At 37.6% G+C, this 14787-nt stretch overlaps 1 protein-coding gene across 4 annotated transcripts in view; it reads right to left on the minus strand.

Moving 5' to 3' along the window:
- Positions 1-14406, minus strand: part of SYNJ2 (synaptojanin 2) — a 132433-nt gene extending 118027 nt beyond the window's left edge. For 2 of the 4 annotated variants that reach the window (XM_031937565.1, XM_031937564.1), the window contains exon 1: positions 13900-14405. In XM_031937565.1, coding sequence (XP_031793425.1) covers positions 13900-14026 — 127 coding nt within the window. In that variant the 5' untranslated portion in view covers positions 14027-14405. Of the gene's footprint in view, positions 1-13899 lie in introns of all 4 variants that reach the window. The other 2 variants (XM_031937567.1, XM_031937566.1) reach the window with 1 other exon arrangement.
- Positions 14407-14787: the final 381 nt, after the last annotated feature.

Consider the following 14787-nt stretch of genomic DNA (forward strand, 5'->3'; position numbering starts at 1 on the left):
GTCAACGGAAGGGATCTAAGGATAGATTTTAAGCAATGGTTGCACAGTATTTGGGAATCCAAATATTAAGCATTAAGTAGGCTTAGGGTTTTTTGTTTTTTTTTAACCTATTTCACAGCCAAAGAGGAAATGCAACCAGGAATACAAGATGTCACCAAATAGCAGTCATTGAACTAAAAAATGATATTTTCCAGAGGATTCTCAAAGAACAAGTACCCATTTAACTGTGAAAAAGATCTTTATGGGTGGTATTAAGGAAGACACTTGAACATTATGGAAAGGTTCAAGTGATTGAAATCACGTAAATAAGAGCAAGAAGAAGAGCTTTGCTTTTATGATTTTTGATGAGCATGACTATAAAATTGTCACTCAAAAATACCACATTGCAAATGGCCATAACTGTGAAGTCAGGAATGTCTTGGATAAAATGGCCAGTACTTCATCTAGTCAAAGAGGCTGAAATAGTTCTAGGAACTTTTGATAATGGCCATGAAGGAAGCTTTGGAAGAAGTAGCTTAGGTATGGTGTAATCACAACGGTTTTGATAGCAGGTGTATTGGTGGAAGAAATAGAAATGCCTACAATGGATCGGACCATGATGGAAGCAGCCTGAGAAATGGTAGACACTACAATGCCTTTGGCAACTACAGCTAATCTTCAACTTTTATTCCCATGACTGGAGAAAACTTTGGAAGCAAGAGCTCTAGCCCTTATGGGAACCAGTATTTTTCTAAACCACAAAACTAAAGTGACTATGTGGTTCCAGTTTTAGCAGTAGTTATTGGAGTAACAAAAGATTTAATTACTGTTAGGAAAGAAAGTTTGGAAGAAAAGGAAGTTACAGGTTATAACAGAATTGTGCACTTAGCCAAGTACAATGGCAGGAGGGCCTAGTTGCTACAACGAGAACATGTTTCGAACAAGACTTTTTATATAGGAGGAGGGAAAAACCCATCAGGACTGTTTTTCTGACTAATTGTATAACAGGTTATTTTAGTTTCTATTCCGTGGAAAATGTAAAACATTCCAACAAAGGGTTTTGATGTAGATTTTTTTTGCATCTATATTTTTTGATTGCTAAATATAATAATCTCATTATGATAACTAAAAATATTTTTTTTTTAAAGCAGAAGAAATGTCTGTTGAATTAGTACATTGAAACTAAGCAAACCCCTTTTCCCTGTAGTGAATCATTAACCTTGCCAAAGAGATCCAGTCATTGGTGGGTAAAATAAGGAATCTCTGTCACTCTCTGCCTCTGTCTGTCTCTCCTCCTCTCTCTGTATTTTTGTAAATTTATACAACTGATGATTATATATACTTCCAATACCTCTTAAGGATAAGCTACATGCACATTTCACTGTCTCAAACAAGTCATCAACCCATGAAGTTTTAAGTCAGTTGTTCTTACATAAACTATAAAAGTAGCGTACCATGGCAAAATAAGCATCTTTCAGTCATAATAAGTGGTTAGTCACTCTGCACAAATAGGGGTACAAATAGGTGTCTCTGAAATAGGAGAATTTTGGCTGTTTCCATCTTTGCCCGTTTTGGAACCATACAATGGTTACCCTCCAGAGAATTCTGCTGAAAATGTTCCCATGCTACCAAGGCAAATATTATCGAATGGGTGCCGCTGACCCTTTGGTTACTCTATCTCCTACAACTAAGAGAAACCCCAGAGCCCCTAAAGGTATCTATAGGCAGTCACACCAGAGGAGAAGATAGTCTCTCTCAATCAGTACTTTTCAGAAGTGCTCAGCTTTATTCTTTAAATAAAAATGTTAAAATACTTCTTATTGTGAATAGACTCCAATTCACTAAATGGAACTGAAAGCCAAGCTGACTCATAAAATGCCCAGAGCCAGAAGCACTGACTAGTGTTTCTCTGATACTATTCTAATCTTTTATCCCAGAAAGGAGCTTAGTTGTTCCACTTGATGTATTTTTTCCCCTCCTCAAAAGGGATATTGTAGATGATACTAAGAGGTGTGTCTTCTCTTTCAGGAAAAATACACATTTTTCCACTATTAAATATTTAATTGATCTGTTAGTAATTATATATTATGGCAGCCTTCACAGTCTAGCCCTAGCTAAAAGACTACATGAGCAATGTCTGAACCAATGACAACCCAAATAAGGGGAGGGGAGGCAGCGGTGGGAGAGGGGAGCAGTGCAATAAGAAGAAATTTGAGTCCAAGAGTTTAAGAACTTAAAAGGGTATTAACGGGTACTTGAAGCAGCTTTTAAAAATGCTGAGGCATCTCTTGAATTGGCATGGCTCATGACATTTTAATAAATGCCTTCCTCCCTGTTTCTAATTTTTGGCTTAAACTGTTATTGCATTTACTAAGCAATTAGTAATAAAATGGTGGCATCTGTGAGGCAATCCATTATATTTTAGAAATTCACAAATATATAATAATTTTTTAAAAACCCATCAGGTTTCTAGATTTGCCCCCAGGAGAATCAAAAGCAAATTATTATGATTTTTTCTTTGCCACTTTATTTTATCCAAAGTATGGAAAAATGGAAATAAGAATGTTATATATTGTAGGTAGAAAGCTGGCCTTGAAACCAGGAAAGTTTGGGTTCAAGTTTCACCTCTGACACACATTGGCTGTATGACTTGGACAAGTAACTTCATGGCCAATTTTTTTTTTTTTAAGCCTATTAAAGGCTCTAAGGGAGTCTAGTTGTTGGGTCAATGGTAGCAAGTCAGTCTCCACTACATCCCAACAAAGTTCTGCCTGAGTGCCTACCGTGCACTAATAATGTCCGGCACGAGAAAGTCAATCTCGGACCCTGAGAAGCAGCTTCCACAATCAATCTTCAATTTTTTGCTGCTTCTAAAGAATAGGTCACAAGTGATCAGGTGCAGTAGAAATGTCATAATGGGGGGAGGAAATGGTATTGTCAGCCCTCTAGTTAAAAGGGAAAAAATTCAGAGATGGGCAATTGGAATATAAAGGCAGCACCAAGAATTAAGCAATTTGAAACTCTCTAATCAAGTACATTGTCTCTAGATAAATAAACATCCAAAACAGACAACAGGAAAAAAAGAAATTAGGGAAATATAGCATGTACAATATTCATTTCTAACAACTAATATGTTTGTAAAGATCATCAAGATTTTAAAGAGTTCTGTAGAGACTTACATGAATTGATAATAAATGAAATGAGCAGAACCAGGAGATCATTGTACACAACAATAGTAATATTATATGATGATCAATTCTGATGGATGTGGTTCTTTCCAACAATGATTAAGGCCAGTTCCAATGATCTTGTGAGGATCAGAATCATCTACACTCAGAAAGAAGGACTGTGGGAACTGAGTATAGATCACAATATGGCATTTTCACTCTTTTTGTTGTTGTTTGCTTGAATTTTGTTTTGTCTCTCTTTTTTCCCTTTTTGATCTGATTTTTCTTGTGCAGCAAAATATGTATACATATATTGGATTGACATATTTTAACATGTTTAATATATATTGATTACTTGCCATTTAGGGGAAGAATTGGGGAGGAGGGGAAAATTTGAAACACAAAATTTTACAAGGGTCAGTGTTAAAAAATTATCCATGCATATGTTCTGAAAACCTTTTGTTATTTATTTGGCAAGCACCCAGTGTTGCTCTGGACACAGACATTCTCCAGTAGTGGAAAAATCCTTAGGAGAACCCAACTCACTAAAATTTAAATCCTTCATATAAAAAGTAAATGAAGTGAAATCATCTAGTAGAACTCCTACCAGAAATGTCCTCAAAGAGCTCTTGGACTCTTGCAGTGTAATGCAAAAGAATTTGGAGAGGGCGGAAGAGAGACAAATTTGGAACTAAAAATATTGTAAAAAAAAAAAAAAAAAAAAATTGAATGCTAAAAATTACCTTTACATATAATTTGAAAAAATTGTAAAAAGAAAAAAGAAATAAGCTTGATAATCTTGGAAAAACATGGATAGACATGCATAAAATACGGAAGAGTAAAATGAGCAGAACCAAGAGAGCACTGTGTATAGTTATAACAATATTGTTTTAAGAACTAGGTCATTTTATTATTACAAAAACCCAAATTAACTACAAAAGATGTTTGAAGAAAAATGCCATCTGTATCTAGAGAAAAAAAAACTAATAAACAGAAATATGTACAGAATGATTTTACATACATATACATATTAGTGTCTAATTGTAGCAATGGTGGGTAGAGGGGTGAAGGGAGGAGAGTTAAAAACGGGGGGAAATAATTTTACATAATAATTTTATTATCTATTTTAAAGCATAATAAATTTGCAGTTTCATGTGCAATCATTTTTTTTAAATTAAATTATATAAAAATGTTTGTTTTATTCCATAACTTAAAAATAAAATGAACAAAACATTAAAAAAAAAAAAAAACACTTTCGGAACATCTATGATGCATCTAACAGTGTGTCTAATACTTCAGATGGACAGGGAAAAAAAATAAACCAAACTTTTTCAGGGACCTTACAATTCCTCCACTACTCAATTAGTAACAATCTTTAAGTGGCTTCAGTAAGCAGAACATTATATATCAGCACTAGTTGAGGAAATAAGATTGTTATACCTGTAACACTGGCTGAACATTAAGAAACAGTATAAAATTAACTAGTAATCGCGTCATACAATTCAGTTGTTATAAGAACTCAAGAGAAGAGAGAAATCAAGACAAGAATTTATTAAGTGCTTATTATATGCCAAACATAGTTATAATTATGATATATGCAGGATAAATTGGAAATAACTAAGAGGGAAGGCAGTGACATTAAGAAGGATGGAGAAATATGCTTCAAGAAGGATATAGGTTTCTAATTGAAATCAAAGTGGGTCAGCATACACCATACATTCTTAGAACCTAGAATGGACAGTAACAGAATGAAAAGCTTTATGTAATGATCTAAAACAATTCCAAAAGATTCTTGATGGATGATATTATTTATGTCCAGAGAAAGAACCAATGGTGTCTGAATGCAGATCAAAGCGCACTATTTTCTTCTTGGGAGTGTATATGTGTATTTCCTTTTGTTTCTTATTTCATAAGACTAAGAAAATGTTTACATTATATATGTATAACCTATATCAGATTGCTTGCCATCTTTGGGGAAGGGAAAATGGAGAAAGGAAGAGAGGAAAATATGCAACTCAAAATTGTGGAATCCAACCAAAGAAGTGCAAACAGACATCAGAAAGATTTGATCTGGTAAATATTCACTTTTGCTTTATCTCCCAACTATACAAGAAAAGGCATTCTACATGTTCATGTGAAGTATTTTTATCCTGATTCTGACGTTTACTATCTTTTGACCGGGAGCAAATCATTTTCCTTATAAGTCTCAGTTTCCTGACGGATTTTTCCCCCTTTTCATCTGGATCTAGATTGACCTAGAGAATGCCTAGGGAAAAGAGTTCTTTATCAGTACAGACTCAACACAATTCTGCAACCTATATTCTTAGATGTCTAGGAGCACTGAGAATTTGAATAACTTGTGCAGGGTCATATCAGTAGTAAGAGAGACAGGGCTTGAATGTGATTTTGAAGCTAGCTTTCTTACCGCTATATCACACTGCCTTTCCATTTATTTTAAAGATTAGAAGCAGCTGTGAAATAACACTTGTACTACTTAGCCCCACAGAGTTGTGAAAGAAAACTCACTCCTAGATAAATGAAAATCATCTTATCTATTCAGGTGGATTCATTCAGTTCTTCCCTATTCACCAGGAGAGTGTAGATCCATTAAATATTAGGACTGACTATTCTGTACTCATAATTGCTTATCTCTATCCAAATAGTTTGACCACTTGCTCATCCCACTGAGTTTTCAGCTTCTGGAAAAATTATTGATAGCATCCTGGTTATTTTTAATGAGTTGGATGCTTTCTTGTGGCAAAAGAAGCCATCTGCTTTTTTTCAGGTCAATATTTTTCAGAAGCTGGCTAGTAGTGGCCCATTAAGTCAAAAACAATTCTTTGAGCAGCCTGGCATCGGATTTTCTCCAGGTTACATATCTTGAAAAGTCGAAGCCTCTATCTTTACTGGAAAACCAAAGCTGTTTATGCCATCAAATAGGATATCTCCAGAGAGCATTTTTAAATGATTACTTAAAGTTATATCTTTACTCATCCAAGTTATACTATAGTTAGTTATACTATCTTCTGAAAAGATTTTAAATTTCATAAACTTGAATCATTTTTATTAATGATTTTTCCTTTTATATTGTCCAGTGATACAGAACTCATACATTATTTCAACCTACTTATGTCTGCCATACTGCCTGTGACTTTGTCGGTATCTTCCTATAAATTCATCCCAGAAGTCCAACCCAATGTGTTGGAAGCTATCCTCAGTTTCTCCTGACATAAAGAGGACACTAGTGTCACCAGTTGTCCTTCATGCTTGCTACCTGCCTTTATGTTTATTTCCTATTTTAGGTGAGAGCTTTTATTCCTGTTCTTTAAATTCTTTTTAATATTCTCAGTATAAGTTGCTACTTGCTCGAATCTATCATAAGTGAGCTTTTACTAACACTATTTATTAGTAACCCCTAACAAAAACAAATTAATTCAGCCTTCAGGAAACATATATGATGCAATAAATACTAGGGTGGCTTAAATTCTGCCACTTACTAAGCATGGGAATTAATTCCTCTGAATCCCAGTCTCTTCATATGTAAAATGAGGTTCATATTCATAAGGTTGTTGTCTAGAAACCTCTTTTGAATAGTAAAACATGTATATACAGAAGCTAATTTTAAAAAACTAAGATGACCATAGAGTTAAGAAAAAAGATAAAAATGATAAAATCAAGCAAGTATAGTGGTTTTGTTTATTTTTTTTTTGAGCACATTAACATGTGTCTCCCTTTAAACAAAAAGGTCAATTCTGAAAAGTTGCATCTAAACCCAATCATATTTTAAGTCTATTATACTATTTAAATGAATCCTGGAGAGACTGTTTACAGACCCCACCCTTAGAGGGACTGCTGGGAGGAGAACAGTTTGTATAGTAATTTGTCAAGTACTATGCAAATATGAACTATTATTACTATGCCTTTTAAAACAAAAATGAATCCTAGTGTTTCTCTCTATAGAAACTTTATAGTACAAGTTTAGGATTAAAGTTAGGCAGATGAAGGTGATGAAGAAGGGCTGCTCGCTTTAGGGGCTCTGGTTCCTCTTCACAACTTACGAGGAGAGATGCTGAGCACTGATTTGCTCACCTTTACTCTCACACTTCTTGGCTCCAACCTCTCTCCTTAGCTCACGGGCAGCTGTTCTGGGAATGCTGTGGAGGCCTCTTTGGAGGTATGTTTTTATTGCTCATCTTCATTAGCTGCAGATACCATCACCAACACTGTCTTTATTATGTCTTGGCCCAGATACTGAATGGAAATTGAGAAAACAAGGCTAATTCTGCTCATGTACATTAGTGGCTGTACTCCTAAGGATCTTGCCAAAAAACCCTTGGAGACACCATGCTGAAGGCCTGGAGCTGATGATTTTCAGGTCCACGATGGAGTGGAATTAGCACAGTGTAAAGGAATATAGTAAATGATTTCTCTTCCCATGCTATCCTGGATATTCCAACAGCAGCCGTTCTCAGGGGGAAATCAAGACAGCTAAAATATCAGGATCTTAGGGAGTTATTTTGGAGGTGGAGCAAAAATTCAGGGAAAACCCAGGAAGATACAAATTATCTCCACTCCAAGAATCCCAGGCTCTCTTGAACCCCTAATAAACATCCTTCAGAAGGCTATGGGAAGCCACTCTAAAGCTGTTTTCCTGCTGTGATCAATTTCTTCAAAAGTATTTGTTTTGTTTGGGAAAGGACAGCAGGTCTAGATATTTAGCACAAATTTAGCCCACTCTTTCAGCCTTGGAACACACTTCAATTTTTCAGGAAAGAACAATGAAGACCAAATCTTACTTAATGACAACAAACTGATTTTAAAAGGATTCAATGCAAGGAATTTTTTTTCTGAACCAAAAAAAGGATCTACTGAGATTTGCCTCATTCTCTTAAAGGTGAATTTCATACAAAAAAGAACCAGAAAAACTAACTCAGTTTTAGTATATTGTTCAACTCAATAACCATTTATTAAGTGCCTTCTATGTGACAGACATTGTACTAAGGGCTGGTGATAAAGAAAAACAGTATTTGCTTTCAATGAACTCACAATCTAATAAAGGAGACAATAAGCAAATTATATACAATAGATATGCATATATATTTTTTATCTATATATCTATATGACTGGTGCAAAATAGAAATGTGTGTGTGAGAGAGGGATCAGTCACATCCAACTTTTCATGACCACATTTGGGATTTTCTTGGTAGATACTGGAGTGGTTTTCCATTTCTTTCCTCTAAACCGTTTTACAAATGAAGAAACTGAGAAAACAGGGCTAAGTGACTTTAGTCACACAACTAGTAAATGTCTGAGGACAGATTTGAACCCAGGAATATAAACCTTCCTGACTCCAAGTCCAGCACCTGGTTTCCAAATAATATCAAAGGGGAATATTAGATTAAGAAGGACTAGGAAAAACTTCTTGTAGAAGGTGGGACTTTAATTGTGATTGCATGAAAGCCAGGAATCCAAGAAATGGAAATGAGAAGGAAGGGAAAGAATTAGAGAAATGTGGAAAGGCCAGTGAAAATGTACAGTAAAAATGAAGAGCTTTAGCCTCCTGGGATTTTATATTTCAATCTGGGGCAATAGGGAGCCACAGAAGTTGATTGCTTTGTAAGGAGTGACTCTAATAGTAGAGAGAAGGATTGTAAAGTTAAATGGTCAAAGAAAAGAAGCAGATCTCTCAGAAGCTACAATTGAGTTTCCCTTGGGGACTGAAAAAAGTCTGATCGTCCCGTTCATTTTATTTTCCAATCTTTATAAAATGAACCTACTGGAACTTCAAGGCGAATTCACTTGACGAATTAATACACAGTCATAAAGTCTGGGAAAGAAGCAATAGTCTTACACCAAAGCCTTTGCTCTTCCTACTTTATAACCATCCCACTAATTCAAATGAAGTCCGACTTTGTAGCCTTAATCCAAATAGAGCAAGATGATTAAAAAAATAATAATAACAGAGGAACCTTGCATGTTTACACATAATTTTTCTACCCAGAAGCTCAAAAGTAATTTGGGGACATTCTCTCATTAACCTAACTAAACAGTTCAAGGCCCCTCCCGCTGTGGACAGATTTAATAACAAATCTAGGAGGCACAAACACTCCCACACACAGTTGGAGAGCTCCCTAGGGAAAAAGAGGGGGGAGGGGATGAGTTTCAGGGAGAAAGTTGCAGTCAGAATTTTGTGCTCTCTCACGGATAAATCCAAAGGTGGCATTTCTGGAGATAACAGTCCTAAACAAATCAGCAGAGCCAAATATGCACTTTATCCTAACCTAACAAATTCAAATGGGCTGCAGAGAAACAGATTAACCCTAAGGAGCTTTGATGATGCTCTCCCCTCCCGTTCCTAAAGTGATTAAAAACAAAAACTTCATGGGTATTCCTTGCCCCAACTCTACCACATACAAATAAAAAAATCTGCATGTTACTTGTAGATCAGCCGTTAGAAGAACATGAGTCACCAGATGTAGTTTTTCACTCACCTACACTGCCAATTTAATAAGAAAAAATTTCTTAAAACAGTTCTTGAATTCAACAACTGATGTATATGTAACCTATGGTTTGCAAAGCTTCTCTGTGTGTTTGTGTATATGCAGGTGCACACACACACGTGTATGTATGTGTGTGTGTGTGTGTGTATGGAGAAAGACCCAAAAGTCTTAGTGCCACTTTAAGCAAATGGCAGCAAGGCTTTAGTCTACCCCTCTGAGGTAGGTTCTAAAATTATTGATTTCAGTTGTACAGCTGAGAAGCCAGATACCTACAGACGTTAAGTTGATAATCACATGGCTAATGATTTTTAGTCAAGATTCAAATCCAGATCTTCAAGTTTAGCACTTGAATTACAACCGGAATATATCTTGAGGTCATTTAGTCCAATTCCTTCATTTATAGATGAAAAAATGGATTTCCAGAGAAACTGTGACTTATCCAAGTTCATGAAGGCGATATGTGACAAACCTGGACTTGAACCAGAGACCTCCGGTTTTTATTACAATGCTGCTTTCCTCTACATTCTATCTGCCACTTCTGTATTTGTATTCCACATAAAAGGCCTTATCTTGGGCTCTAATCTTAGAAGAAGTTGGAACCTTCCTTTTAACAATCATGCTCTGCTAGTTGCCTAAATGATCTATGGCAAATACCTCTTCACAGTTCTTTAAAGTAATAATAGGCGGGACTGACCATGTTATTAGAATATTTTCTTAAAACCATAAGCCAAGTCAAGTCCCTGATCATGTCTGAGCCTTGCCTGAAAAACCTGTAGAAAATGCCCTTGAGATGATAGAATAATGTTAAGGCAGGATGAAAGGTCATTTAGTCCAATCCCCCTCATACTACAGGTAAGAAAACATGCAAAAAAAAAAGTAGAATGAATTGCTCAATATCACATGGTAAGTGACAGAGCCAAAATTTGAACTCAGATCTTTTTGATTACAAGTCCACAGTTCTCTACACTATTGTCTTTTCATTATGCTGCCATCCCTCCATAAAGCCAAAAATGGTGCCACTTACTAATTTGCTGTCTGGGAGGGCTGCTGATTGAAACCAGTCCTTCAATGAGATTAGATGGATTTGAGATGATTCATACAACTATCACCTAGTCTCCCATATAATCAACAGCCTGTATTTTCTAGCTAGCTAATCAGGATTAGAAGTATACTGGCCACAGGTGAGAGAAAAACTCACCTGAGGAATCTAATCAACGCCAGTGGCGTTGTTAGTCCTGTACAGAAAATGAGCTAACTAGCTACAAATCACAAGGGACAATGAGCACAGAAAAACAAAACAGAAATGTCCCAAAGTCTCCCATAAAAGACATTGCTCTGAAATCTGAAAGCGTAACTAAAGACAAGTAGATCTTTCAGCACAATCTTCTACCTCAAAGTTCCTTTTCATTTATTTATTTAAAAAGGGCATTCTACGGGACTTTGTTTTGCTTGAGTATATGTATGATTATAAGGATTTTGTCCTTTATTTCTCCCTCATGGAGAGGTGAGAGAGTAAAAAAGTCTTGTTCATTTAAGAAAATTAAATTAAAAAATAAAAATAAGATTATTCTAGCTTTTCTCAGAGAGGAAAATTAAAAGAAGACTCTCAACCCATAACCTATACAGATAAACACTTTTGGTTGGAAGAAATCATTTTTTCCAAACATTCTTGTGTCTAATCAAGCGACTTTTTTTTTTTAAGGATTAAACAAACAGTTAGCTCTTCCCTAGAAAAAGAATGTTCCAACCTTTAGTAGGGAAATTTGAAGAAATTAACTTTTTTGGAACTAGTATTACTAATTGGGTGGTACAGTGGCTTTTTAAAACAGCTTAACTCAATTTAGTTTAAGAAAAAAGGTAAAAATGTATCAAATATTCAGTCCAAGATTTCCAGAGAAAAACTAAAACAAACAATGCTAGATTAAATGGCTAATCTGGAAGACTAAAAAAAAAAAAAAAAAAACCTGGTCAAACTGATAAGACAATTTCTTTATCATAAGAAATATTCCCATATTTGGCTGATATGAAAGCACCTTGGAAGGCATAATTAAGAAATTAATTTTGTAATGAAAGATATGCCATCCATTGCTTCAATTCGTCACTGACTTCTTCACTTTTGAAATAATGAAATTGTGATCGATGTTTACCTCTGAATCTTTTAAGAATAGCAAAACCACTCCTCTCATTCCTGGAAAAGATATCTTAATATTTTAATTATGAATACAAATTTGCACATTTTCATCAGTCATTTTATGCCTTTTGTTTACCTAGGTTTAAATGGGGGGGAGGGGAGGGAGAAGTAATCATATAAAATGTTCATGGCAGTTAAATTTGGGATAGAAATTTCTATTTTTTCTCTTTTAAGCCAATTTGTGTTTCCATAGAGGAACAGAGAGGTATCCTGTTAAAACTGAAATAGGGAGATCCTGACTTGACATCTTTACATGTATTTCTTAATATAACAAATATTTATTAAGCCTATACTATGTGAAAAGAACTGTCCAAGGCAAGAAAAAGATTTTTAAAAAACGAACCCTACCTTCAAGGAACTTGTATTCCACTGAGGTAAACCAATTGCGTATTTTAAATTCAGAGAAAAGAAACAAAAATTTGTGCATATAAAATAAAATCTCAAAACAAAAAGACCACTATATTTTTAAATGACTTTTTGGGGATCAGAAAGTAACTAAAATATCTTTGTAAAGCTTAATGTATAGTTGGACAGATAGCTCATAAACATAAAAGTTTTATAAACCAAGAATATTTACACAAGTGCAAATGCATCCAAATGAAATTAGAATGCCACAAATTTCTTTTATTATTATTATTATTATAGCTTTTTATTGACAAAATGCATAGGTAATTTTTTGACAATAACCCTTGCAAAAACTTCTGTTCCAACTTTTCCTCTCTTTCCCTCCACCCCCTCCCCTAGATGGCAGGTAGTCCCATACATGTTAAATATGTTAAAGTATATGTTAAATACAATATATGTATACATATTTATACAGTTATCTTGTTGCACAAGAAAAATCGGATTTAGAAAGGTAAAATCAATCTGGGAAGAAAAACAAAAATTATGCCACATAAATTTCAACAGAAATTAGTAAAATGGCTCTCTCCACTCATTATTCAGCCAGTTATATATGCAACAGTTCACAAGTGCAGCAGACTTTTTATCTACAGTTTCTTTTTAAACCTTCCACAATTCTGACTCATTTAGGAAACTAGGAAGTCTTGCCTGAATCCTTCACACAGATGCTAGAGACAAATGCAATCTTGGTGGTTACCTCCATGACAGTTATACTTATTTATCATAATATTTAGAAAACAAGATTAAACTCGCTGCCCATCAAGAACCCAAAAGTAAATCCTACTACTGTACTGGCAAGTACTGGCAAAATTCTATACTCAAGTGTGTATCACATTTTTTCACCATATATCTGTTGACTTCCATAAGTTTCCACCATGTGTCCCAATAGACCTATTATCCAAGAGGTTCACATTTCCTACTGTAATCATTTGTTCCAAAAACAAGTGTAGGGGAAGAAATATGTACAAACCTAGAGCTAACATAGCTACTCAATCTATATAGAGGTCAAATCTTTGATACAATGAGTGTTTCTCGGTTTCGGTCACTAAAGTAAGATAGAAAAGATTCAAGCCCGGCTAAGAACTGCTTTTGGGGGCGCTCGTGGTGCCCTCCCCCCCACCCCTACATTTATCTCGCATCCATAGACTCCCTCTAGTCTACCAGGCAAATGCAAAGCTATGCAAGGAGAGAAATCACGTTATGTGAGGAGGAATCCTAACGCTAACTAGGAAGGGCACCAGACCCCATACTACCATCCCAAACCCCGTCCCACTCACTCACTGAAAGCCTCTCCATTCTTGAATTCTTAAAAGAGAGGTCTATTCCTAGAGTACTTGTCTAAGGCTTCGCTTGGCACTGGGCACAGCCACCCCCGAGAAAGCCGCGGAAGGGAAAAGGGGAGGATGGCTCCACTGCCCCATACCCCAGACCCTAGCCAACCAACCCCAGCACACAGCCCCGCAGCAGGCACCGGGAAGAGCTTTCGGGGCTCAGCCGCTGTGCCCCTCGCCCGCCCAGCTCCTGGCAGCGACCTCCCTCCCGCTATCCGCGCGTAATCCCGGGGCTCCCAGGACACGCGTCAGCCCGGACCTGGGAAGGTCCCGTGCGCCGCCCCGCGCTCCGCAACCCGCGCGCCAGGGGAAGGAAGGAGAGGACTTACTGAGCGTGGCCACGGTGCCGGCCTCGAAGAGCAGACAGTCGTGGCGGCCGCGGGCCTCCAGCAGGATGCTGCTCTCCCCTGGGGGCTCCAGCCTCCGGAGCAGCCGCAGCCCTTTGCTCAGTGCCATGGGGGGGCTCTACTCATAGGCGAGGAGGGGACTGCGAGGCTCCGAGGAGGAGGCAGCAGAGGAGCGCCACAGTCCCCAAGTACCTCCAGCTTCCCCGGGTGCTGCCAGCCACCCGGCCCGAGCGCCGGGACCGGAGTCCCCGAGCTGGCCAGTCTCGGGTGCTGCCCCCGCTTGCTCCCCTAAGAGGAAGCCGCTGGCAGCAGCCCAGCTGGCCCGGGACGCAGAAGCCTGGGAGCTTAGGGGGAAAACCGCCAAATTCTCCTCCCTGGGCCAGGCCTTCCACGCTTTGAGCAACTTTAGGGAGTTTCACTTTGTTTCCCTACCCCCAGCCCGGCCCACTGCTGGCTCCTCCTTCCCCTCCTTCTCTCTCTCTCTCTCTCTCTCTCTCTTCTTCCCCTCTCCTCCCTCTTGCCTCGGGGCAGGTGAGAGTTGTGGGCTGACTCCCTAGCGTTCTCTGCTCTTCCTTTCTTCGGGTTCAAAAGGCTTAGTGCTCCCCCCAGAGGTCAAGGTGGCGCGATTTCTTTCCCAGTTAGCCTGAAGGCTAGCTGGCTGGGGAGGAAAGTCAAAACGCATGTGCTCGGAGCTGATCAACTCTGGATCAGCCTGCATGCATCTCGGCTCTCGTCAGCAGATCATGCAGCCTCCTTCGGTCTGGGGTCCTCCGAAGCTTAGTCAGAAGGGAGAATTCTCAAAGGCTTCTGGGGAAGTGTCAGGGTCTTCTCCAGGTTGTGGGAGATAAGAAGGGACGTTCCACGCATTCT

The sequence above is a fragment of the Sarcophilus harrisii genome, chromosome 4, assembly GCF_902635505.1.
Source record: "Sarcophilus harrisii chromosome 4, mSarHar1.11, whole genome shotgun sequence".
Lineage (NCBI taxonomy): Eukaryota > Metazoa > Chordata > Mammalia > Dasyuromorphia > Dasyuridae > Sarcophilus > Sarcophilus harrisii.